The 26380-nt window shown below is 46.5% G+C and overlaps 1 protein-coding gene across 2 annotated transcripts in view; it reads right to left on the reverse strand.

Moving 5' to 3' along the window:
* Window positions 1–230: 230 nt before the first annotated feature.
* Window positions 231–26380, reverse strand: part of Ccdc91 (coiled-coil domain containing 91) — a 179268-nt gene continuing 153118 nt past the window's right edge. Inside the window, exon 11 of one of the 2 annotated variants that reach the window (XM_045139555.1) lies at window positions 231–439. In XM_045139555.1, the coding sequence (XP_044995490.1) occupies window positions 329–439 (111 nt within the window). In that variant the 3' untranslated portion in view covers window positions 231–328. The remainder of the gene's footprint in view (window positions 440–26380) is intronic. The other variant, XM_045139554.1, reaches the window with a different exon arrangement.

The following is a 26380-nucleotide window of genomic DNA, read 5'->3' on the forward strand; positions in this document are numbered from 1 at the left end:
GAAGCTATGACGTTTACCTACCTGACTTTGAATATGGCACTTTCCCATGGTTTATGGTCATATTACACTCTGCTGCTACTCATTATAAAATAGTAGAAAATAAATTAGAATCTTTGATAGTTCTCAATATTATTTGAATTATCTTGGCAAGCCAAACTGGAAACCAATGCACCCAGGTTTTGAAAAGAAAAACAAACCAAAAAAAAAAAAAGAAAGAAAAAAGAAAAGAAAAACCAACCAAAAGCATCATTCATTCTAAATTCACAGCATATAGTTTAGACGTCAGTGAATGACCCGATACCAGGGTAGGATGCTTGCCACGCTCTCTTTATTCGATGTCCCCGGGCTCCGTGGCAATCAGGGCACTGAGCTGCTTCTGAGCGCAGGACAGGAAGAGCTCCAGGCTGGATAGGCTTCTCTGCCGGACGACTTGGTCAAGCTGATTGTTTTACAGAGAAGGAGAAAAGACATGTTATTCAGAGTCAAGGAACGTGTCCATGATACACACTAGCACTCTTCCTAAATAGTGTTTTAAATGACTGGACAGTGACAACATGACTTCCGTTCTGCCACCTCAGGTGTTGTGGTAGTTTGAACATATGTCCTGCACAGACACGGGTGTCTTATTAAAATTGAATGGGTAGCTTCATCCCCTAGCAGCAGATGCCTGCTACAGGGGCACATCTGAATTCCAGCCTAAAGGTATGGAGAGAGGGTTAAGCTCTGGCTGTGCTTGCCTGTGGTGCTGGCTGTCTGGTGGTATCTTTCTGCTTGGATTAATGAATGGGGGCCAACATTTTCCAACTTTTGGTGGCACTATCCCCCTTGGATCTACAGGCTTAAAATAGAACCCTTCCCTCCGTGAACTGTGTCTGGCTTGGAGGTCCAGTGATGTAGGACTGACTACAGAGAAAATTGGTACCAGAAGTGGGGTGTGCTGCTGAACTCAATCTCACTGTGCAGATTTGGGTCTTTTGGAACTTGGGTGCTGAAGAAGGAATATGGATGGATGTGGAACTTGTGACGGCAGAAGCTCTACAGAACGGTAAGCCCAGTTTTATGTACTATTCTGGTGAGAGTTTGAAAATGCTACTTGCAGAGGGAATTGTGCTGGCTTGTGAATGATCAAGGGGAGAAGGAGAGACAGCAGAGAATTTTGTTGCAACTAGGCTACTGGAATTAAGGCTGGTTGCATTCTTCTACCCATGCTCAGAGAATTTAAACGAGGTTGAATTTTAAGTATGGGCTGTTGTGCTTGGTGGGAGACACAGAATAGAGAGGTGTGCAACCTCAGGTTGGAAAAATTCCAGCAAATTTATAATCACAGGAAGAATGACTAGTTTTGGGTTACTGAAACTGCTGTTGTCAGGTGCATTGACATCATTAAGGAGGAGGGCCCAACTACACAGTGAAACAATGGAAAGGATGCTGGAGGTGTGAGGTGGAATGGGGAAGACTGGTAAAAATGCAAACTCCTTTGAAAGTAGGAAACCTGCTCTTCAAGGTCCAAAATCTGTGGGTTAGCAGCAGTATGGCTGTGTCCTGAATAACTGGTGTTGATTTTGTAAGCGTGAAAAACGTGTGGAAGTGGGGCATAAACTGCACACAGTCCCAGGGAGAGGCTTTGCTGAGATGAGGTGAGGCAAACAGGATGCTCCTGGTTTTTGATTTTTTCCTTCGAGGTAGGGTTTCACTGTAGTCATAGGCTGACCTGGAATTTAGTCTCAGGGTGGCCTTGAACTCACAGCGGTCCTCCTACCTCTGCCTCCCGAGTGCTGGGTTTCAAGGAGTACACCATCCTCGGCTTAGTATATTCTTGTTTAAAGGATAGGAAAGGCCAGTGTGTGGAGTTGAAGATGGACTAGGATTCACAGTGGAGACCAGCACTATACAAGGTCTACCAGGAAGTACTGTTGGCTCAAGATGGAAGTTTCATGTAGCTACTTGGCCCAGCTGGAGTCGGGGGTGGGGGGGGGGGGGAAGGAGGAAGGATGAAAATCCAGAGACTACTGTCACTGGTTACAAATGCTAGACTTGAACTTCAGGTGTCTGATGTTTGTGTAATGGCTACTGATTTTGCATGGGTCCAGTCTTGCAGTGAACATGCTCCCTCTGTGCCATTGTACATTGGAGGTGCATCGCTTGTTTGATTATATAGGACTCACAGTTAAGAGACAATCATAAATCTCACCTGAGACTTGTGACTTCAAAATAATTTTTTAAAATATACTTATTTATTTGAGAGAGAGAAAGAGACACATAGAAATATAAATAGAGAGAAAGAGAGAGAGAGAGAGAGAGAGAGAGAGAGAGAGAGAGAGAGAGAGATGAAGAGACAGAATGGGCATACCAGGGCCTCCAGTCACTGCAAATGAACTCCAGATGCATGTGCCACATTGTGCATTTGGTTTATGTGGGTGTAGGTGAATTGCATATGGTCCCTTAGGCTTTGCAGGCAACTGTCTCAACTGAAAAGCCATCTCTAGAATAATCTTAGTGTTGACAAAGACTATGGAGACCTTTAAAGTTGGACTAAATACAACTTACACTAGGGGATGGTCACTGGTCTATTGGGGGCCAGGGATGGAATGTGGTAGTTTGAATGTATTTAATTGAAATGGAGTTTGTAGCTTCAGACTCTAGCAGACAGACTCTTGCCATAGGGGGTGTGTCACTGGGGGTGGTTCTGAATTCCAGCCTGAAGTAGTGCAGCGAGGTTTGAAACAATGGCTGTGCCTGCTTGTGGTGCTGGCTGTTTGGTGGTGTGTCTCTGCTGAGATGTATGAATGGGAGCCCACTGCTTTCACTGTTGGAGGGAACTTCCCTCGGATCTATAAGCTTGAAATGAATCCCTTCCTCCCATAAACTGTGTCTGGTCTGGGTGTTCATCCTAGCAATGTGGAACTGACTGTAACAGATGCCATGATAATTACTAAAGTTCTATAAGTGATTTTAGTATGCAGTTATCGGAGAACTGATTTTAGAAAATACAAATATTAAACTCCCGTCCTTAACTGTGGAGATCATGTAAGTATCACAGTTACCTCCAAGTCTAAGCAGCTCACAGCTCAGGACAGCAGCACAGTGGCGTGTGTCTGGGGTGAGTGGACGAAGTGGCCAGTGAGGAGTTCAGCCCTTGAACTAGGCAAAGCTTTTGGGAAACGTGGACCTCACAAAACATCTGACACTGAAACTGAAATATCTGATGTTGAGGTATATGCAAACTAGTCTCCCTATTATCATATTTTAAAATTTGGATTATTTGACTATACCACTGGCAAATTAAGACAGTGAACAAAACAAGAGGCTTCGTAAAGACAGTTATTTGAGTGGCGTGCAAATAAGAACTTTCTGGATGATCAAGATCACTGAACACATGAAGCAAGTTTCTTTCATTCCCCAAACAGTTGCCAGTGGCACAGAGATAAGCAAATAGTGACCACCCAGTGTCACTAGGTCACAGGAGAATTCAAAGGAAAGGCAGTGCATTCTATTTTAGAACAGAAGCCTGTCATGTTTATACTAATATTCTTCCTGAAACCCAAGGGACTAATCCAGGCAAAGCTTCTCTGTTAAACCACACTCAGAGAATTCACCAAAATTCACAATGGCTGAAAAGCTGGCAGACAGGAAGTCTAACGTATCCCAAGTTAAGCAAAGCAACACGCGATTAGCAAACTGTGTGGGCAGACCGGACTGAACTAAGATGCCTGTCAATTCTAGTACGAGGCGGGACTCTCCTCACCACCTTCTCTTCTGTCTTCCTTTTGTCACATTGTATTTTTGGGTACAGAGATTCCATCTGTCCACAAGAGCCTATTAAGAATAAGAGGGTCCTAGTCACGTGGGTCCATTAACAGCCAAGGCCTGCACTGTCCACGCCAATGCGGACGATTGCTGAGGTTGGCACGGCCCCAAACAGGCCAGGGGGTATACTCAGAAACAACATGCACCCTGGATGCCACAAGCCACGGCAGGCCCCACCTAAGTGACCTACAAGATAGGAGAAAGACTAGAACAGGTGGGTTGCCGAAAAGCCATTCTCATATGTGCAGAATGGGTGGGCACCTGTGGCTCGCTGACCCCCATCTCCTTGTGGTCATTTGAACCGTGAAGGGCTAGGAATGTTGGTTATGATGGTTTCCCTAGACTGCCAACTTGGCAGAATTAAAAATCACCCAAGAGACAAAAGTCTGGGCCTATCTGAGGGCTCCTGGATTAAATGAGTTGATCTGGGAAGTCCTACCCTATCTGTGAGACCGGTGCTGAAGCGAGAGGAGAAAACAAGCGGCCACGTGTACCACACTCTGCTTCCCGCCGCCTCACGCCGCGCCTTCCTGTCCTCGTGGGCTGGGCCTCGAGCTGGGGACACATCGGAACCCTGCCTTCCTCGAGCTGCTTTTGCCAGGAACGTGGTCACCGCGCCAAGACAAGTAACTACTGCAGAGGTGCAGTACTTTGCTACCTGCACCAAGCCCAGGGTTTGAACCGGCACCGCAAGGAAAACACAACTAGGGCCGATCTTACACCTGTTTTCTGTAGGAGACTCGGTCGCACACTCCGCTGCTGCGACTGCAAGCTTCTCTGTTTGTTTTCTGAAGGGCTCGGGCTGCGTGCCGTCATTTATTCAGCAGCTCTCGCATGCTCTGCGTTTGATTATACATGTGTGTGTTTATAACTGAGCGCACACCTTTCAGAAGACGAGATGTTTATTTGCTTATCTTGGGCAGACTGCAATATGCAACCCTCTGTGGCATCACATCCGTACAGGGTGGTGACAGTTGCCACCAAACTGCTTTCTTCCAGGGTGCACACACCAAGTCACTGGCCTTACTGTGGCATGAGGGGACCAGTGCCCGACTGCCTCCCTGTAAGCCGTTGCCTAGCTTTCCATTGTGTAGTGTTGACAGATATTTTAACAGTTTTAAAAGTTCTATGACAGGGCTGGAGAGATGGCTTAGCGGTTAAGCGCTTGCCTGTGAAGCCTAAGGACCCCGGTTCGAGGCTCGGTTCCCCAGGTCCCACGTTAGCCAGATGCACAAGGGGGCGCACGCGTCTGGAGTTCGTTTGCAGAGGCTGGAAGCCCTGGCGCGCCCATTCTCTCTCTCTTCCTCTATCTGTCTTTCTCTCTGTGTCTGTTGCTCTCAAATAAATAAATAAAAAAAATTTAAAAAAAAAAGTTCTATGACAAATGCAAATTACTTCTAACCTTTTGCTATTGCAATCGGTGCCACAGTAAGTATCCTTTAGCCCACAGTTCTCCATGCATGTCTAGTATATACTGTGGCAATTTCTTTGGCTGAAGAACCTGTAATCTGAAATGTGACCAGTGATCAGGTTTCCAAATATGCCGGAATCTGCTTTGAGTTCTGTCTCCTGCTTCGCTGTATAATTCACCCATTTCCATACTAATGTAATGCTATCTGAATTACCTCAGCTCTGTAATAAAGCAATACAGGAATGCTGTTAGCATAAAGTATTTCAAAAGAATATTAATTGGGTGTCTGTAGCAAAATTAACATTTAAAGAGAAGTAATCAGGCTACAGTCTTATACTACTTTTTCTGAAAGCACAAAACAGTCAAAACTTGCAAGCATGTTATTTGAGTTATAAACAGAGGCAAGAAAGCACTTCCTTTTCAGGCAGGGCGAGCTGAAATCAGGAGTGCGCGGTCAGCAGGTTGAGGCTGGAGACACGGTTTGGAGGCGGGCACGGGGAATGTTGGTTTTGCTCTGGGTCTTCCACCATATCTGCCTCCCTTGAACTCAAAACCTTCCAGAAACCCCACAGAATAGTCGGGAGTTTCACTCAGAACAAATTTGATGCTATACCCCAGGGTGTGTGCCAGATACAAAAGACACTTTTCTCCGAGGCGACAGAGCATGTGCTCACGACACGTACGCCCGCGTGCAATGGCTGCAGCGGCAGAATGGACATGGGCGCGCGGAGTGAGCGTGCATAACCACCGTCGGGACGCGCACGGCGACGAACGGGCCAGGGTTCTACTGAACACCACAGCTCCTCTTGCCGGTGCTCATAATGGCTATGGAATGTGTCTGCAGGGGACAGAGGACATTTATGACGGGTTTGGGTTACGGAAGCTGCCAGGGTCCATTTCACATCTTTTATCACCCCTCTCCCAAGGACGCTCTGAAGGTGAGCGTGCAGCGAGCAAGGGGCTTGGCCCTTTGAGGAGGTCCTGCTCTTACGATGAGGCATGTCCTTATTATCCTTGATTGAGGCAAGAAGCATTTTGGCAGAAAGTTGAGTATTTTGGCAAAATACTTAACGTTTCTGTCCACTGAGGAACAGGACCCTGTCATTTAACGAGGAACGTCTCCTCTTACCTGACTGGCTTATACATTCTGCTTTCTCACAGCGGACAGAAAACTCAAGCTTAAGTTTTATCTACATATTTTGAAATAGAACAAACTGGTCAGTCAATAAATTATTTAAAAAGCCAACATTGCCCATAATCTGTGGATGACATCGCCGGGGCTGGGTAAATGCCACTAACATACTCTCCTGCCACCAATACTCTGTGTGATATTTCCACACTTTGTGCTAAATATTTCCCACTTTTCGGGCGTGGTGGAGTGGAGATCTGCTTCTTTTTTTCAGATGGGAGCTGGGTCTGAGGAGATAAACGGCCCAGTGCTTTCCATCCCGGCCCCAGCTGAAACCATGGAGGAAGTGGGGAACTGAGCACGAGTGCTGCTTACTTAGTCACTGTGACATCAGCACAAGGGTGAAGGAGGCAGACGCTGAGGACACTCAGCACCCACCAAGCCAGAGAGCCAGTTCCTGCTAAGTGCGCATCACCGAAGTAGACTTAAAACGCACCCAACATGGCTCATGGAATTTTGTGGAAGAGGGGCTGGAAAGATTATTAGAGCCACACGTTGGGACATTTTGCACAGAGACATTTGTGCCTCTCCTCCATAACTGACTGCTGCCCCCATAATGCATGACCCACAATCCCCATGGGTACTAACATGTGTTGTTTGCATACTAAATATGTCCGTATCTAATAAAAACAAATTAAAAAGTATTTCCCACTTTTACATCCTCTTGTTCCCTTAAATTCTATTTCTCAACATTGAAGCTTAAGAAAATTGAAATTTATCTATAATATTACTAGTTGCTTTATAACAGAGGTTCCCTAATGCCTATTTTATTACTGGTACACTCACGTAAGGAGTTTGTCTATGAAAAGAGTCTTTTCTTTATGTTTTCAGATAAGTAGATGTGATATGAGAGGCTGCATTGTGTGCAAAGCTAAATGTTCAGTATGAAACGCCCTCGCTGGGAGCAGAGCTCTGCTATTACGGTAAGTCATGCTGACAGACTTTGAGGCAACTTCAGGGTAGCTGGTGTTACATAAAATTCATGTTTAGAATAACTCAGACTCAAAGGTTCAACAAAGTCTGGGTGGTGGTTTGACCTGTGGCCGCGCCAGCTGCCTCAGCCTTGAACTTCTGAGCGTTTAGGGCTATCCTCTCCATCAAAACACGCACAAGCCACCTTCATTGTCCACATGAAGACCTCAGCTCAGAGTTCGTATCTCCAGCGCCCCCGAGAATACTTTTCAAGTCTAAAGTGTATTTCCCATGTACTTAGATAGCTCAAAATGTCCCCATCAAAAGAAGCCATTTAACTTTCCAGTATGCACAAGATGAATTACAGATGTTCTTTTACAGTAAATCAAAACAGGTCTGAACAGCTTTAAACCCCACTGGCCACAACTGAAGGACTGTTGTTGTTTTGCTTTCTTTTAAGCCGTCTAAGGCTAAGTACATTCTCTGTTTCTGAACCATCTAAAAGGAGGTCTACATATTTGGTCAGTTTTGTCCTTTTATCCCAAACTACCAGAGAACCCGCTGGGAAGTGGGCGTGATCACTTCTGTTCATCACTGAGCCATCTGGGCAGACGGGTGGGCATGCACTCAAGACCCCACTGCACAGGCCCATCACCTCAATGGGGGTCAGCAGGGAAGGCCGCCCAGGAGCAGGTCACCACCTATACTGTCTAACGCATCCCCATGAGAGGATTAAGGACTCCTTATAACTGCTCTAAATCTGACAAGCACCAAAGAAAAGTGGTTAAAGTAGCTAAGCCAAGAATGTTCTTGATTTAAATAATTTTAGGAAAACGTATAGGGACTTCCGGTTAAGATGGTGGCGTAGGTACTACACCAAAGCAGCCTAGGGGGGGGGAAACCAAAAAAAGAAAAATGTACAGGTGGGTGAATCTGTACAGCTGTCCTACAGAATCCCTATATTAGGGTATTTGTATCTTGTTATTATTTATTTTTTATCTATTTACTTAGAGACAGTGAAATTAGGGTTTTACTATGTAAGGTAGGACCAGACTGGCCTTGAACTTCTAGCAGTCCTTCTGCCCCAACCACCTAAGGACAGACAGTGTAGGTGTGAGCCACAATGTCCTCCTCAGGGTTCATACTTGGTGCTTGGCAGCTCTTACTCCCTGTGAGCACGGGATTCAGTGAGCCCACACACTGGACTACATACCCACTCCCCGTGAGCACAGGCTCCAGTGGGTCCACACACTGGACTACATACCCACTCCCCGTGAGCACGGGCTCCAGTGGGTCCACACACTGGACTACATACCCACTCCCCATGAGCACAGGATTCAGTAGGCCCACACACTGGACTACATACCCACTCCCCATGAGCACGGGATTCAGTAGGCCCACACACTGGACTACATGCCTACTCCCCGTGAGCATGGGCTCCAGTGAGCCTGCACATTGGATTACATACCCATTCCCCATGAGCACAGGATTCGGTGAGCCTGCACACTGGACTACATACTTACTACTTGTGAGCACAGGCCACAGTGAGCCTGCACACTGGACTACATACTTACTACCTGTGTGCTCAGGATCCTGTGAGCCTGAACACTGGAACTACATACATGTCAGATTACTTGTGTGTGGATATGTAACAAAATACCCTCAAATCCAGAGGCTGTTATAACAAAGCAACCAAGCCTTAGATTTCAGTTTCTGTAGCTCAGTCCCGTAGACACTGCACCCGAAAGCATCTCTTGCTCTCACTCGTTACTGAGGCTGCCACCGAGTCATGCTCTCATTCTTTTACAACTGTGCGAATGAGGCAACTGGGGCTTGGGAAGGTTTGGACTTGCCTAGGTGGCAGGGCCAGGCGTGTGTGACACCCCAACCCATTCTCTAAGCTTCAGGACAACACGGCCTTCTCAGATAAGAACTTCAGTGGTGACTCAGGGCCTTGGCACAGCATCCGCTTGGCTGTAGGCATGTCAGCATGCCTTCTTGCAGGGCGCTGCAGGGATACAGAAGCCAGTGGAGGTGCCAAAAGCCCCACGGATGCAGCCTGGTAATGATTTCCTTTCTATTAGAGAAGATGCAGCCCAGGGCCTTCACCTTAACCCACAGACATGCAGAAGTATCAGAGGAAAACCCAGCTCCTCAGACACATCTGCAAGAACACGCAGCCCTCACGAGGCCTCAACCCTCAGTGCCATGGACACAACAACCGGAGAGGGTAACAGCAGCTAATGCCTTCTTAAGCGTGGGTGGTGAGAGGGAGTCGGGCAGCTGTTAGGCAGTCAGGGTCTCTGGGTTCCTAAAGTTCCCATGCAGTCTCCACCTCTGCAGACACCAAAGAATAATCTGACTTCTTATCTCTTCCAAAATTCTCACATGTGATGAAGACTGCAGAGTACTTCTGTTGCTGAGTCAGTCAGCAAGAGCTAAGGAAACACCTCTCATAGTGTTCAAGAAACAATTGCATTGGGCTGGAGATGGCTTAGCGGTTAAGCGCTTGCCTGTGAAGCCTAAGGACCCTGGTTCAAGGCTCAATTCCCCAAGACCCACGTTAGCCAGATGCACAAGGGGGTGCACACATCTGGAGTTTGTGGCTGAACACCCTGGCATGCCCATTCTCTCTCTCTCTCTCTCTCTCTCTCTGCCTCTTTCTCCCTCTGTCGCTCTCAAATAAATAAATAAATAGATAAAATTAAAAAAACAATCACATTAACAACAACATTTTGAAATCTGGTTCTTAGTAGTTTACACTCCCCCCCCATCAAATGAAGCACACACATTGAAATAGTCACTGGCAATGGATGTACATTTGGGAAATGCATTTATCAAGAGATTAAGACATCAGCACTGCAGTTAGCAATAACAAATACTGTAAGCATGACATACTGCTAAGACCACTTCATGACTAGACAAAACACACAAAAAGTCTGCATGCAAGTATTCAAGTTTGGGTACATTTTATAGGCACCCAAACCATTCATAGAAATCATAAGAATAAACGATGTGAGAAAATGAGGACTGCTTGCTTTGCTGATGTGCTCCTAATGAAGGCAGAGGAAGTCTGATCTTGACAATGAACAAGTTAGGTGCGATTCTAAAGAACTTGAGAGCGTAGAAAAAAAGTTTCAAAACAGTAGAAAAGAATGTCAATGAAAATATTTTAAATAAAGCTATCACTCAAAGGCAACCAGATCAAAGCTTTAAGTAGACATGTACTTTGATTTAAGCATAATTTATGAATCTTCAAGAAATGAATGAATGTCCTTCCCTGATGAAATATAGCCCTTGGGCCACTTTCATGACCTACAATGTCCAAATATGGTGCACTGCAGGGACGAGACAATCTTCCTGGTAGGTGTTCAGTGAAGATCCCCTGTGAGCGCTGAGGGCTCTTTACGGGGAACTGATGCCGATCCACACCAATGTGCTGTTCCTGGAAAGTGCGGTCAGCACCCCATTGTTTTCAGGGCTGACAGGGGTCAGGAAGGTACACAGGAATCTGAAAAGCTCCTTTGTTTGAAGCAATTTGAAAACAGCTAACATGAAACCAGACTGGGAGGGAAAGAGCTAAGATAGGGGAAAAGACCTTTCAAAGCATTTTCTTGGACATATATTATTTAGAGAGAAGGAACAGAGTGAGTGTGTATAGACTCGAGCAGAGATGGGAAGGGTTACAGGACGTTCATCACGAGACCAGAGGAATGTTGCACAATGCAACGACTCCGGCGTGTGGCTCAGAGACACATCCAAAGCTCGCGGAGAGTCACTGCTCATGGGCCCATCTCTGGCTCAGTGTACACTTTAGGGACAGGGTCTCTCCAGACAGATGTTGTTTTCCATCTTAATTGTGAGCATTTTCATGTGAGATTCTCTGTTTAAAGAGGAAGGTAACTGCTCTACTGCAAGCACGTTCTGTTGGGGGCGAGCCTCATGCTGACAGGTCAGCGTGACGCTGCTTCATATGCCAGGCTCAGAAAGAAACGCTGCTTACTCGGCGACAGGCTTGCCTTGCAAGTCACGAAGGCAGGAAGGAGTAGCAGCAAGAGCAAGGCGGGAGGAGATGAGGTCCCGGGCTAGGGTTGGGCATTCTCCTTTTGGACCTGGTGATGGGTACGTACAGCATTGGAGGTGGAGTGAGACAGGTGAGGGGAGAGGGCAGCCCAAGATGGCTGCAGAGGGCTCTTCTGAAGAGGTGGCATTCCGAAGGTCTTTGGAGGTTCACTGACTGCAGTGTGGGCAATGTTCTCAAGTGGGGAGGGCTTGGTATAGAGTACAGAAGTGCTGGTGAATATGGGGTACCGTGGTTTTGGGACCATGGTCAATGCCATACTCAGGAGATACTCAAGACATATGTGATTCTGAGAGAACATGGTAGCTTTGGTAGAATGGGCACAAGGCAGAGAGGACAGGCGGTATGGGGTTTTATGTTTATGAATTCTGCAGTTGGCCCTGGAGCTTAATTCTAATAATGATCCTGTTATGCTTTATAGGAATACTCGTGAGATTAGTATACTGGTGGGAGACGGTGTTCATCTGGTTTTGCTTTTTGCTTTTATTCCTGAGAGCCAGCCTCAGGAAGTGCCGTGCCCAGTGCTAACACAGGGACCAGGAGGAAGATGGTGCCTGGCTGTCACTGGGTGTTCCCTCTCCAGTGTGCCATTTCTCCGCAGTCATCCTGGGTAGGCCTCCCAGCCTTTCTCAAAGGGATAGTTTTCGCACCTAGGAAGAGAGGGTTATGCAGGGATCTGAGGACCAGGCCTGAAGCAGGGGTTGTGCAAGATGATGTGTGCCAAACACAATCGCTGGCAGATTGCACAAACCAAACGAACAGTAGCTGTGTTAAATGCTCGCTGCTGTCTTGCTTCCAGTATTTATTTCTCCTTCCTAAAGGCAACTTGAATTTCATTTGGGGAATTATTTCTTACTCTTTGGACTATAATCATGAGTCTTGCCTTTCATTAGCTGGGGGCAGAAATGTAACCCTACCTAACCCAATTAGGTTGGACACGTAGTGGGGAAAGAGAGAAAGGCTCGTCAGTCCACGCCTAGCGATGGTGCCCTGAGCACTTCAGCTTTCTTCGTGGGCCACTGCTAAGACCGAGTTTGCAATGGCTCACTTCTTTCTGCTTAGCAGGTCTGCTGTCTCAGTCTGGTCCACTCCACAGCCTCTGGTAGCCTTCCAATGGATCCCCATTTCCCAAAGTTGGGCTTAGTCCAGCTTCTAACACTTGCAAGAAAAGAACCCCGGGGACATTGGGGTGGCTGACCTCACATCGGCATCATGCAGTCTAATTTCTATTGTGCTAAATTAAATACCAGCAAAACGTAGAGGCCACTCTCTGCATCCACAAATGCATTTTTGCTCCTTGATCTGCCCTTCATGTCAGCCCCAGTACACACCACACACAGTGAAATGCTGCTGCAGAAGCATCCTGTGGGGCGAAGGTGCGGGTTAAGCTCTTGGCTGAGCATTTCACTAGAGCTTCAAGAAGCAGAAGACAAATGAAAGGAACCAGATGTGTGGCTGATACTCAGGTGCCTGAGGGCTCACTTCCATGGGCTACATGAGATGCCTAGGTGCCTGAGCACACACTTCCATGGGCTCACCTGAGAGCTTTTGTTTGTTTGTTTGAATAGTTTTATTTAGCTGGGAATGGTGGCACACGGCTTTCATCCCAGCACTCAGGAGGCGGAGGTAGGAGAATCACTGTGATTTCAAGTCCAGCCTGAGACTAGATTGAATTCCAGGTCAACCTGAGCTAGAGTGAGACCCTGCCTCAAATATATATATATTACACACACACATAAAGTTTACTTGAGAAAGTGTGTGTGTGTTTGTGTGTGTGTGTGGATATGGATGTTGGAGCCTCATGCTATAGCAAATGAAATCCAGACACATGTGGCACTTTTGCATCTGCCTTCACATAGGTACTGGGGACTTGAACCTGGGCCTTCAGGCTTTCCACACAAGGGCCTTTAACTACTGAGCCATCTTAACATCACCTGAGATTTTAAATGAGATTGTTTCAGACACAGAGGTTCTCTCCCTTATTTCCAGGTTGTGGGTGTGGTGGGTGGTTCTTGGGGTACAGGCTGTGTTCAGGTCCCATGGGTTGATTGTGGACCTCTCGCTTCAGAGATGGAGCAGAGGAACACTGCTGGTTTAATTGCGTGAGTCTTAAACAAAGGTAAATAGTAGTTTTGACTTTTGCTTTGCAGAGTCTTTGAATCATTTTATTTTAATTTTTACTGCAGGAAGGCAGAAAAAGGTGATGGGGGAGGAGTGGAGGAGAGGGAGGGGAGAGAAGAGGAAGAAGAGAGGAGAGAAGAGAGAGGGGAAGAAAGGAAGGAAGCCAGCCAAGGTAAAACTATACACCATAATAAAATATTTTCATTTGGTAATTTCTCCTCAGTTCTGGACTTTTTTTTCAGTAGCACTTCAGCAATGGATGGGAAGTGTGAGGTGCAGGTTGAGGGACTCCACAGGATTCTGGACATCATGTTCAGAACATTAAGTGGACTCACTGGTCAGACACCTTGTGTTCCCAGAATGGCACTGGATATGTTATGCTGGGTCAGTAACCTTACAACAATTCAAGAGTCCTCAGTTGTTTCAGCAAGCATGTTTTAAACCCATGCTCTAATTTTTCAAATGAACAGCTAGTCTAAGCCTGCTGAAATTTCAAACACATTGACCCCACCCTCAACACCCAAAAGCCAGCTTGAGAGTGGAGCACACATCTCCTTGCCTCCGAGACTAATGAAGCACCATATGCCCATGATTCTTGTGTGAAATCCCAGACTAATTTCTAGGACCACTGCAGGCCACACGTTAACACACACTACACTCAGGATTTCAGCTCTTCTCCTTTGGTAACACTGGCTCATTTTCCATTAGTTACTTCTGAGGAAACCCTTTCAGAGGCTACTGGACTACAGTGAGGGAACTTCAAGCTGGCTAGAAAACATGACTAAGACAATAATGGATGCAGTGTGCAGTGCTGGTAAGACATTGTCTCCACCTGCTGACAGTTATTTGAGACACCACTGGATGCAGTGTGCAGTGTTGGTAAGACACCATCTGCATCCATTGACAGCTCCATGACTGAGACAACACCGGGTGCAGTGTGCAGTGCTGATAAGACACCATCTCCACCCATTGACAGTTATGTGACTGAGACACCACTGGATACAGTGTGCAGTGTGGGTAAGATACAGTCTCCATTTGCTGACAGCTACATGACTGAGACACCACTGCATATAGTGCGCAGTGCTGGTAAGACACCATCTCCGCCTGCTGACAGTCATGTGACTGAGACACCACTGGATGCAGTGTGCAGTGCTGGTAAGACACTGTCTCCACCTCTGACAGTTATGTGACTGAGACACCACTGGATGCAGTGTGCAGTGTGGGTAAGATACGGTCTCCATTTGCTGACAGCTACATGACTGAGACACCACTGCATGCAGTGAGCAGTGCTGGTAAGACACCGTCTCCAGCCATTGACAGCTCCGTGACTGAGACAACACTGGGTGCAGTATGCAGTGCCTGTAAGACACGGTTTCCATCCACTGATGATTACATGGTGACAACTTCTGCTTCCTGGCCTGGACAAACTTTCCTCCTGCACTGCCTTGGGCTGGCCTCAGGCGCTGTGTGAGACCTGCACAGTACTGCATGCACTATAAGCCAATCAGCACCTCTCACCTCACTCAACCCAACCAATCATGTTCCTGGGACTGGCGGGCCCTCTCCTTCAATAAAAGTTCAGTTCCCATGGAAACTGTTTTCCCTCCCAGCTCTGGAAGCTCTCCTCTTCTGTGAGGAGCTTGCTTTCTTTCCCTCTTACTCTAAAATAAATTTTAGTCTTTTAACATACTTTCCTGCCTCTTGATTCCTTAATTGGCAGAGAAAATCATCCTAAACCCCTAGTTGGTAACAGTTAGTGGCTAATTACGCAAGGGTTTTCATCTCTTAAGAAGTTGCTCAGGGCAGTGTGACCTTGGTGCATTCACAACATCCAAGAATTGGCTTTCAACCATGCAAGTATACACATACCAAAACATCAATCCTGGAACCTTCTCTCAAGGGGAGTCTTTGAGTAACTCAAGCTCACCAAACTATTTGCAATCTCAGTTCAAACAATTCATAGCCAGCAGGCTGCCTAGAAAGGCTAAGAGGTGAAGGGATGGCTACATATGATACATCTTTAAGGACAGTTCCTGAGTTACTAAATCGGCTTGCATTATGTATGTTACATGCACATCTAAATGCTCAAATGTAGTAGTAAGATAGAAAAGATCTTTATCGTTCTATCTGTCTCTCTTCATCTCTCTCAAATAAGTAAATACATTTAAAAAAAAAAAACAAAACGGCTGGAGAAATTGCTTAGTGGTCAAGGTGCTTGCCTGCATAGTCAAAGGACCCAGGGTCAATTCCCTAGGACCCATGTAAGCCAGATGCACAAAATGGCACATGCGTATAGAGTTCATTTACAGTGGCTAGAGGCCCTGGCGTGCCCATTCTCTCTCTCTATCTGCCTCTTTCTATCTCCCTCTGAAATAGATAGATTAAAAATATTTTTAAAGAAAAGATTTTTTTACATTTAGGTATTTTTGATGGCTTTATAATGATACATCTCTGCTATTCAGAGTACCACAGTGAGCATTTGAAGCGTTCGCAATGATGTTCACACGTCAGACGGTGGATGTGCTGCGATCGTCGATATGGTAATGGGAGGGGGGGCGAGTCTACGCTGCATGGTGTGCTACCTTGAATTACCGCTGGCTGGTCAGCAGTTCTTCCCACCCCTCCACGGGGGAACGCGTGCCGGCGCTCAGCATGCTGTGACGTGGGGCACGAAGGTACTCGCAGGCTGTGACCCTGGACTCAGCCACGTGACCGCACTGCACGTGTCAGCAGACACGAGACGGTCCAGAGCTCACGCTGTTCTACTGACATGAGCCGAACACGCCTTGGGTAGCCCACTGTAGCATCCCGGGTTTGCGAGGACATTCAAGTGGTTCACTAAAGCCCAGGCTTTGGTTCCTGGATGCGCGTGCCCTTCCCACACATCTGTGGGCTGCTGACACAGGAGGAGGAGGTGCAGAGGCGGCGAGCCAGGGCCTCTGTGCTCTGAGGTGAGAGGAGAGAGGAGAGAGGAGGGGGCTTTCACTAGCTATAAAAGTACGCCATGAAAACATGGTGGGTGTAAAACTTGTTTCCCTTTTGGGCAGTATTCTGAAGCAGCCAATAAAACTAACTAAGGGCACAGAGAAAGAACGAGAGAATGTTTGTTTAATCCGGCAGAGAAGCTCCACCCCAGACAAGATATTTTCATTTTCAACAAATGATACATTTGAAAGGAAGAGCTAACCACAGGAATGGAACAAGTGTCACAGTCAGACTAGGTCTCCAACGAGCTAGCGCCCCACCTGCGAGGAAAGCCTAAGCAACAAAGTCTCACTACGAACTCCCAGTGTCCCCACAGATGAGTAAAAAAAAATGATGAAATTCTCGCTAGATGGCAAAGAGACTGTGATTAATACATTCCCAACATGAAGAACTAATGGCATTCTACACGCAAAAACAATGGAAAACCCTGGAGGAAAAAAATGGTGGGATGATTTCTCAATGTACTTCACGGCGAATGTAGTACGTATCCTATTTTATGTCAAATAAGAAGTCCACAAAGTGTCTATAGTGGAAAGATCATGTGCAAAAGACTCAAGGGGACTTGAGAAATCCAATGTTGAATGCGGGCAGAAAACCTTGCCCAGCAGCCAGGCTCGGAGCAGCCGATGACCTGAAGAAAACCAGAATCTCAAAGGAGACTGAGATGCAGGGGTGAGGAAGACAGACATCTGAAGGCTATCCACGTGTCAGCACACAGCTCAGGACACAAGTCTTTCTTCTGTCCTCAGCGTGTGTGGCTTAACCATCTTTGTCTGTTGCCTTTCCTGCTATGTTCAGCGTTCACGTGGAGACACAATCCAATCTGCCTGGGTGGATTCCGTAGACAGACACGTCTGTCAAGCTCTTTTTATTTCTCTAAACTCTGTGGCCATCCGTCATTCTGGGAGGATAATGACGACGATTATGTACCAAATGTCCCTGCTTCACTGGGGTCGGGGGGAGGGATGGCCAATGCAAGGAAGAGCAGAATCACGAACCCACAAAAGAAAATGCTGCACACACCTTCTTAAACTATTTTTAGAATAAGTACATTGAAACAAAAGCCTTCTCCACTCCAAACCCTGCACATCCTTTGAGGAGGAGCATTACATAATTTAGGCATTAAGTAGAAATTTTCAGATTACTTGAAAAAGAATGACACGGTGTGGTCAAGTGGCAGACTTCCTCCACGATGAGCCTGGCCATCTCTGCAGCTCTGTTTTACTCAGAACGAAACCCACCTAGCTTTGACTTCAAAGGACCAGTTTTAGAATTAGCCAAGACACTAAAAAACTAGAAAAATATTTCTGCAGTAACCATAACAACTTGGAAGAAATTCCCAAAGTATGTGGTGGCCATTTGTAAGGTTTTCTGATTTTTGGTAATCATCTTGCGCTTGAGGAATTCTCAGCCTCACCAAAGCCGACGCCCCTGGGGAGATGCAGCAAGCTTACCTGGCCTCCGGCTCCCAGTCACCTGGGTGGGACCGACTCCCAGGGAGTCCCCAAGCTCTGCGGAGCAGCGGCCTTCATTACTGTCGGGCACAGAAAACTGTGCAGAGCAATGGCATTGCTGCCAGATGACTGTAGAGGAGGAAGGTTTACCTTCCGCCGTGCTTCCTGGAGAGATTTCATATTGTTCTCTGAAGTCTCCCCTTGACCCTGGGTTTCCAGGCTTCTAGCAATGCGGTCAACCACTTGATGGCCTTTTGATAAACCCTTAGCCATCCACAAACAGCTTCGTTGTGGACTGCTGGTAACAGAAGTTTAGGGAAGTCAGAAGATCTGTGAATAGTTAGGTAGCCCTGTGAGGGCTGATGATTAGACGTGTAAATGGTATTTCCAGAAGGAAACGAATGTAAGCTGTGAGGCCCAGAGCTTTCAGTAGCAGAGGACATTATTAACAGTGATCACTGAAACCAACAAGTCGGGAGATCCAGGGGCTACTGGCCTGGCATGAAATAAAGGGCACTGTGGGCTCAAGGGCGCAAAATCAGTTACCTTCTCACTTCTCAGAATGACTTTACGAAGAAAAGGCAAGGCTCAAAAGCCAACTTCTCTACTGGAGACAAGGAGCCCGGTGGGTAGCAACTCCTACCGTGGTCTCAGGGGGGTGGGTATTTCTAGAGAATGGAGGGGGCACTGGAGAAGGGGAGGGTCGGCAGTGGATTCCCAGGATGCTGCTGCCATGAATTCCTTTTATTTATTTAAATTATGTATTTCTATTAAGAACATACTTTGTCTGGATACATCACGTGTTGCTACCACCTTTGCCCTCCTCCATGCCCCAGGCACTCCCACCCCTACTGCACCATTGCCAACCTGGAAAGCGTTCATCCGTGCATCCCCAAGAACCAGAGTAACGACTGCAGTTAGGTCCTCCCGACAGGCAAGCACTGAAGCACTTAGGGTTACAAACGACGGAGCACTGCACCATCACATATCTCACCAAGAAACCCGACGACCGCACCCACCCCATGGGAGAACCGCGCGCCGCTCTCAGACCAAACGCCTTGACATTCTTCCTCTCATACGGGAATAACTGGTGCTGGGGACCACTCCTGCATTTGCACTCGGCCCCTACGATGCACGCCCCACGAGGTGTGTTGTGTTGGCTCTTTTCTGGGGGCACCAAAGCTCCACCAGCGTGGCCTCTCAGACTTTCATGAGAAATAAGCACTCAGCTCGAGGAACTCTTCACTGCTCAGAGTGTCAGCTGAGATTCGGCCTTTCAGTGTAGCAGAGTCTGTGAGACGGGCTTTGTGACTCGTAAGTGACGTCAACAGGAACGCTGGCGACGACCGGAAGACAGCCATGCTTATCTCTGGTGCTTGGAATGGAGCACCAACGGCTGAGTCTATGACACTACAGGCGGTGCCTCCAAGAGCTGAGCCAGCAAACCTGAATCTTCCAACTAAATGTCTCCCTCTAGCTCATTGCATTTTCTGATTTTCCATGTCAATTTTTATTGCCTTAAATAAGAAACTCATCATGAACTAAATACACACACACACACACACACACACACACACACACACACACACACATTCATTCCTATATATGGAAGGAGAGAGGGAAAGAGAGAGAGAACGCTTGAATGGATCAACCATCTGCCAACTATTTACAGTAGCTCCATTTCAGGTTAATTTCAAACACTGACCAGGAGATACAATAATGAAAATGGGCTTTAAGTGGGTAACTAACAGGAACAGAACTGAGGACGATGAAATCTCATGGAATTGCAATTAAACTAATTAATGGTGAGAGACAAGAGCTCTCTATTTCCTGGGAAAGGAATATAGGAGATTGGTAGTGAGTACCCTCAGAACGAGAAAGGACGTGAGGAGACGATCAGTGGCTCGGCCACAGAGGAAGAAGGCAGCGCTGCAGAGAGCACCTCGCTGACTAGCCGGTTAACAGTCCTGGCTTGAAAAATAACACAAATAGTCTGAAAAGTTAGTCAAGGCCAAGTCAGGCTGATGATACACCCACACTCCGATGGACTTCATTCAAAACTAACATGGTGATCATACACGAACTATCTCTTCCTCTCTGTTTGAGGCTAGAGCGAGCCGATCTTCACTCACTGGCCTCCCTCTGGGGCGTGAGCAGTGAGAGGTCACACCAGTGCATGTGAGTCAGCAGCAAGCAGGACGCTGGGAAGCGCTGCTCTGTTTTTACATGAAAAGAAAAATATCGAATCTCTTAGAAAATGATTTTTACGTGTTTCCAAGACATTTCTAGTTACAAGCCAATTTTTTTGGCATTATTTCACAAAGAAAGAATAGACAGCTAAAGAGATATGTAGACAAAAACCAGTTAGACGATAAATCAGACATATTAAGACATTGTCAAGTGTCTTTCAGAAATAATACTATTTCCTTTCTACTGAAAATAAGGAAGTAATAAAATAAGTCCTGGGGTTACATTTAAAAAGCAACACATGACAATAAGTCATTTATCTATTCACTGTAGATTTGAAAAACAACTCAAGTCAGAGAAACAACAGGCTTCTATAAGCATTCGAGGTTATTAACTCTAAGAGTATTAACCTATTATGAGACAAACCCACGGTCCCACAGACATAACTCCGGTGATCCAAATGTTTAAATGCACAAGTGAGATGCTCATTATGTTTTAGATGTTCTGTGGGGGAGCTTGTAGAAATTAGCATGAAATGCACGAGTTGTCGTTGCTCATTCGGCCACTCTTGTGGACGACAGTGACTCCTTATAGAATCAGTGCCCTCTAAGAAAGGTTAGGCTGCAGGGAATGCTAGGGTTATGTTGCTTAATTCATCATGCTACTAAAACAGAATTAGGTTTTGTTTTTAAAGTATTCTCAAAGCCAACTCAACTTCAAAAATTTAACAAAATGGGTGGTTTTCAGAGTATGTTGGGAACATGACTCAGTTTTCTTAACTTGATAGACCAAAACAAAATAAAACCTTATTTGAAATACCAACTTGTATATTTGAATACATTGAAAAGAAATGAAATAACTCTGACATGTTAAGTTTCTATTTCTTTTTTTTTTTCTTAATTCCTCAAGGAACCATAATATTAAGTGAGTCTGGCATGAGTCTATGTGTAAAAACAGTGTTTCAAATGTAAAGTCCTGTGTGGTGAGGGAGGTCTACAAGCATAATCTGAGTGCTTGTATGAAGCAGTATGACAGCTCAAAGGACGGCTGAGGTGAAGGAAGACCTCAGGCACCCTGGGGTCAAGAAGAACATCGGACCTGGTGGCACACACCTTTAATCCCAGCTCTCAGCAGACAGAGGTAGGAGGATTGCTGTGAGTTCGAGGTCACCCTGGGACTACATAGTGAATTCCAGGTCAGGTTGGGCTAGAGCGAGACCCTACCTTGAAAAACAAAACAAAACAAGACAAAACAAACAACCAACCAAACAAAAACCATAAAGAAAGAAAGAATAAGAGATGTGAACCAAACCCTGAAGACCCCGGCAGGCTGGTGACCTAGAGGAACTGATGTGGTAACAGAAGATAAACTTGAATTAGCTTTAGAGCAAAGGTAGGGCTGTCTGTGCAGACATTGTAAGCAAATCTGCATACAAAGATCTTTATTAAAATAAAACCCCAAACACCCATCTTCCAAATATAGAATGTCTTGGTTCTTGAAGCTCCAGCGATTTGACAAGGCAATGGTGATGAGGAGAATTATTTTATTTCTCACCATGCGCACTTGTTAGCCAACCCCAGCAGTTAAAGAAACAGTACACACCCACCCACACACAAACAGGAAAGTCCCGAGTCTCCTTATTTAAGTCCCCGGGCTCTTTACTTAGGGCCCGCAGTAGTGCGCTGCTCCAGACTCTCTAACGCTACCCGACTGCTTAGAAGTGAGAAGGGGGCCCGCGTTCCTGACCCACCGCATCGTGATCTTTGCCCGCAGCCCAGAGCATCCAGGCACCCGCACTGTCCCACCTCAGGCTCGGGGCTGGAGAAGCTCACTGCGGTTTGTTTTTGCTTCTGGGATACTGCTCTGGGACACGTGGACAGGGACAGTCACTGTGAGCTTGTCCTAGCATCAGTAAGAGTAAGCCACGAGTTTGACATATTCTACTGGACCCTACGTTCACTGCCTGTCCACTGTTCTGACTTAACACACTAGGGGTCAAAGTCAGCAGGAAGTTGCCTGCTCTGAGATTTCATCACTAAGCGGCGAGGCTGGCGTGTGTGACTTTCCTTAGTCCTTTTCGCTGCCTCCTTACAGGCCTTTCAGATTTCTGTGTGAGTCAGTGAACTCTGAAGGTGACTCAGAGAGCTGGCTGCACCTGTGACACCAGCGGCCAAGTGGCCAGCGGTGAGGAGGTGGCGGTGACGCAGCGAGGGGCTGGCGGAGCACAGACCACTCACACAGTCTCGCCCTCTCTTCTTAAGGTGCTTGACAAAATGTCTCCCGTGCCTAGCAGAAGACAGCGACATTTCCCTGGAAATCAGCTTTCAAAGAGAACGCTCCGGAACCTCAGCTTGGAAGATCTGAACCTGCCCAGCTAAAGAAAAGGCTGTTTACTCCAAGAATTCGCAATATGGAATCAAGGAAACACATCAGTCAGGTGATGCGAATGCTTAAGAAATATCTAGAACCGCTCAACTCGAACACGAATCTGAAAGCTCTCTAAGAATGACGACTTCAATCTACAAATTCTTTTTCATGTGGTGCAGGAACTACTGGGGCTCTCAGTGTGCTCTTCTGCCTTTCCCAAATTCATCTAATTTGCACACTTCCCATATGCAGGCCCTAGAAAAATTGAGAAGCCAAGCAGAGGATGTGGACCCCATATGCACACATTACATGGAAACTGTTTGGAATTACATATTTCATGCTATTTATAAGCCATTTTAAAATACAGTTTTTCATGCGACGTGAACTGCTTGGTAGCACAGCAAAGACTATTAGCTTAGAAACTGTGTAAGTTTAGTGAATGTCATCCCTGGTACTGGGGATGAATTGAGGGCCTTCTACATGTCTGCAAGTACTCTGCCATTAACCAGACCCTCTGCCTCTCTCCCATCTCCCCCTTTAAAACATCCTTCTGTTCTCAGACAAGGTCTTGCCCTTGAACTCATGATCTTCCTGCCTCCACCTCCCAGTAGATGGGATTAGCCTACCTACCTTTATTTTTTTTAAAGCTTTCCTCCTTTATTTTATTTATTTAAGAGAGAGGGAGAAAGAGAAAGGCAGAGAGAGAGAGAGAGAGAATGGGCACACCAGGGCCTTTAGCTACTGCAAATGAACTCCAGATGCATGTGCTACCTTGTGCATATGGATGACATGGGTCCTGGGGAATCAAACCTGGTTCCTTAGGCTTCATAGGCAAGTGTCTTAACTGCTAAGCCATGTCGCTAGCCCCTGCCTACCTTTTGAGATTAACTGTCTAATAAGTTTAGCTACAAAGTTATGATTAATCACCACATGGCTACGTGTTATCAGTGGTAGTATAGGTAGTAACTGGTCCTTTAAAACAAAATAAAGATTAGCTTATTATTAACTAGCACCTGTACCATTGTATCTGTAACCAATCAAGGCCTATTACAGGTAACCTCACAGTCTACTCTCTCGGGTGCTCACAGAAGTCCTTACAGGTGTCCTTGGAATTAATGTGCGTTTCTGCTTAACTCACAAGGGTGTCTGAAGGGTAGTCAATGTCATAAACTTAAGACATTTTCTTCACCTCCACTGACCCAATGACATAAGCCTCACAAGCCAAGACGTTCTAGAGCTGTATGTTATCACAGTTTGTCAGGCACTGGAGTAGAACTCGGTGGTAGAGCACGTTTTTATTTTTTAGCATGTGTGAGGCCATGGGTTCACTCCCTAGCACTGTATAATGAAATAAAAGGCAAACTAGAGAAAACAAACGAATCCAAATTCAAAGCACACACAGAATCCAGAAAACGAGCTTTTGGAGTTGGAGACCTGTGTGTAAGAACTTGCTTACTCTGCTGCTGGGGTTGCCTGTCTGCCTGTGACTGCGTAGCCTGCACCAGAGGCTTCTTTTTAATTGAGAGCAAAGACCGAACCTACTCATCGGCCTCTCCAGTGACCTCGTGGAATTCTCATGTGTGACGCCGGCCAGAGTAACTGCTGGGATGCAGACAAATGACCCCAAGGGTTGAGAATCCTTCAAGAAGGGTTTTAAGCTGTCAAGGAGAATGTTCCTCGGATTCTTGATAAAACATGAGAGCTGAGGGAGATGGAGGGAGACCAGCAACGGCCTATTTATTACAATGAGAAACGAATACCCATGCCATGTTGTTGGGTGTCTTCGCCAGATACCGTATTTGATTCCAGAAACTGACCGGGAAGCCGGCAAGCTCATTCCAGCTATACACTGCCTTTTCAAAGTCTGGGGCGTGACGGGATCCCATGAACACCACAGCGAAGATCAGCTAAAAACCCTTCGGTAACAAAGAAACTCTGACGGCGTCTTTTTTTTTTTTTAAATTTTTTATTTTTATTTATTTGAGAGCGACAAACACAGAGAGAAAGACAGATAGAGGGAGAGAGAGAGAATGGGTGCGCCAGGGCTTCCAGCCTCTGCAAAGAACTCCAGACGCGTGCGCCCCTTGTGCATCTGGCTAACGTGGGACCTGGGGAACGGAGCCTTGAACCGGGGTCCTTAGGCTTCACAGGCAAGTGCTTAACCGCTAAGCCATCTCTCCAGCCCTGACGGCGTCTTGAACACAGAATCTCTGAAGGGAAGATAACTGTTCTTTACTCCTTTCTACAAATCTAAACTAAACGAATCCTCCAAAGAGAAGCTTATTTTCCTGGAGGTGATTTAGAAAACACCGTCTATAATTCTGGTTCTTAAGAGGAAAAAAAATAATCTTTTATTGTATTTGGATGGGGCTCTATTTTTTAGGAATCAGTGCCTGGCTGAGAGTGGTTGGTGCTCTGATGTTATTCACGCTTCCTCCCTCGTGGCAAGCTCAAGTCCAGCAGGCAGAGCTTGTGGGATGGGCTGGAACGCTTCACTCCGAACCTAAGGGCCCTGGGTTCCACACACCACCGCTTCTTCCTCTCCCGGGACCTGCTGGGATGTGGTCTTTCCCACTGCGGTGCTCGGCAGTCCCGATCTCGGCGATTCCAAATCAAGCCCCGGGCACTGCTGGCTGATCGGAGCCCCTGTTCCACCCTATCTGGCAGTGTCTATGAAGAGAGGCCGCTAGCTCCACAACAGGCTGTGGGGAACTAGACCGCTAAGTCTTCAAGGAGCGTAAAGTTGTCTGTGGACAAGTCCTTTCCTCCAGAAGAAACGCTGCGCCTTGGACTGTGGGCCTGTGGTCTCTCTCAGCGGCTTCCACAAGACCCTCGCCCGTGGACAAGACTTGGAGTGGACATGGCTGAGTCGTCCAGTAACACTTCGTTTACCCAACACGAAGGGAGCAATGATGACGAGATTCACTGATTTCTGGAGACTCCTCAGTTTTCGTAAGAGACAGTCCCATTCAAAGCAGAACAGCACGTCTGCAGGCAGGCACCCAGAGGCCCCCCACCCATTAGCACGGCCTTCAATCTTTCCAGCTTTCCCAGCCTGCCTTGCTCCTCTACTACACAAACACAGCAGAAGTAATAAAACACATGAAAACCTTTTATTAAATGTTATAGGAAATGGTCAAGGTACTAGCTACCAAACATACCGCCTTTGTAAATTCAACAGAACATGTTTTATCTTGGCCTGGAGAGGAGGATGTTTTGAAAAAAAAAAAAAAGGATGATTAGGTCGAATACTTATCACCATTTCCATCGCTGAAATTGAGTCATTAATTTATTTTTCTGTTTGATCACTGAAAATGCTCTCATTACTAGGATATCTTGATGACATGCTGATTTCTGGTTGCGACTGCGACCTGGACGGACCGTGCGTGCGTCAGGAGAGTGGCGTGGCCGCTGCAGCGGGAGTCGCTTGTGCACCAATGCCGTTGCTTCCCCAGGGTGCAGGCAGCCCTTGGCCGTGTGCCAGACGCTGAGACGGGAGCAACAGCAGTGACCCACACAGCGAGTGACACTCGTATGGGGTTGACCCGTAAAAACCAGAAAATATGACTAAACTCAATTTTTTTCACAGCTCAGTTGTAATAATGAATCTACTGTAATTCTGAACAGCATCTTACACTTTTCCAGGCTAGGATGACCGCTCAGACCTTAATGATTTAGGTGAGTGGGAGATAGCGTGTCGTCTACCACAGTGATTGTGCTTCCGCTGTATTTTTTTTATTGCTTGGCAACGTGATGTGACTGAAAAGCTTCCGTGTTTTGGATTTCCGTTCTGCGTCCCTCAAGTCTTTCTAAAAGTGAAAGCCTCAGGGAAAATATGGGGTGAAAAAAAGTCTTCATTTCAAAAC

This window comes from Jaculus jaculus, chromosome 22 (assembly GCF_020740685.1).
Source record: "Jaculus jaculus isolate mJacJac1 chromosome 22, mJacJac1.mat.Y.cur, whole genome shotgun sequence".
Taxonomy (NCBI): Eukaryota; Metazoa; Chordata; class Mammalia; order Rodentia; family Dipodidae; genus Jaculus; species Jaculus jaculus.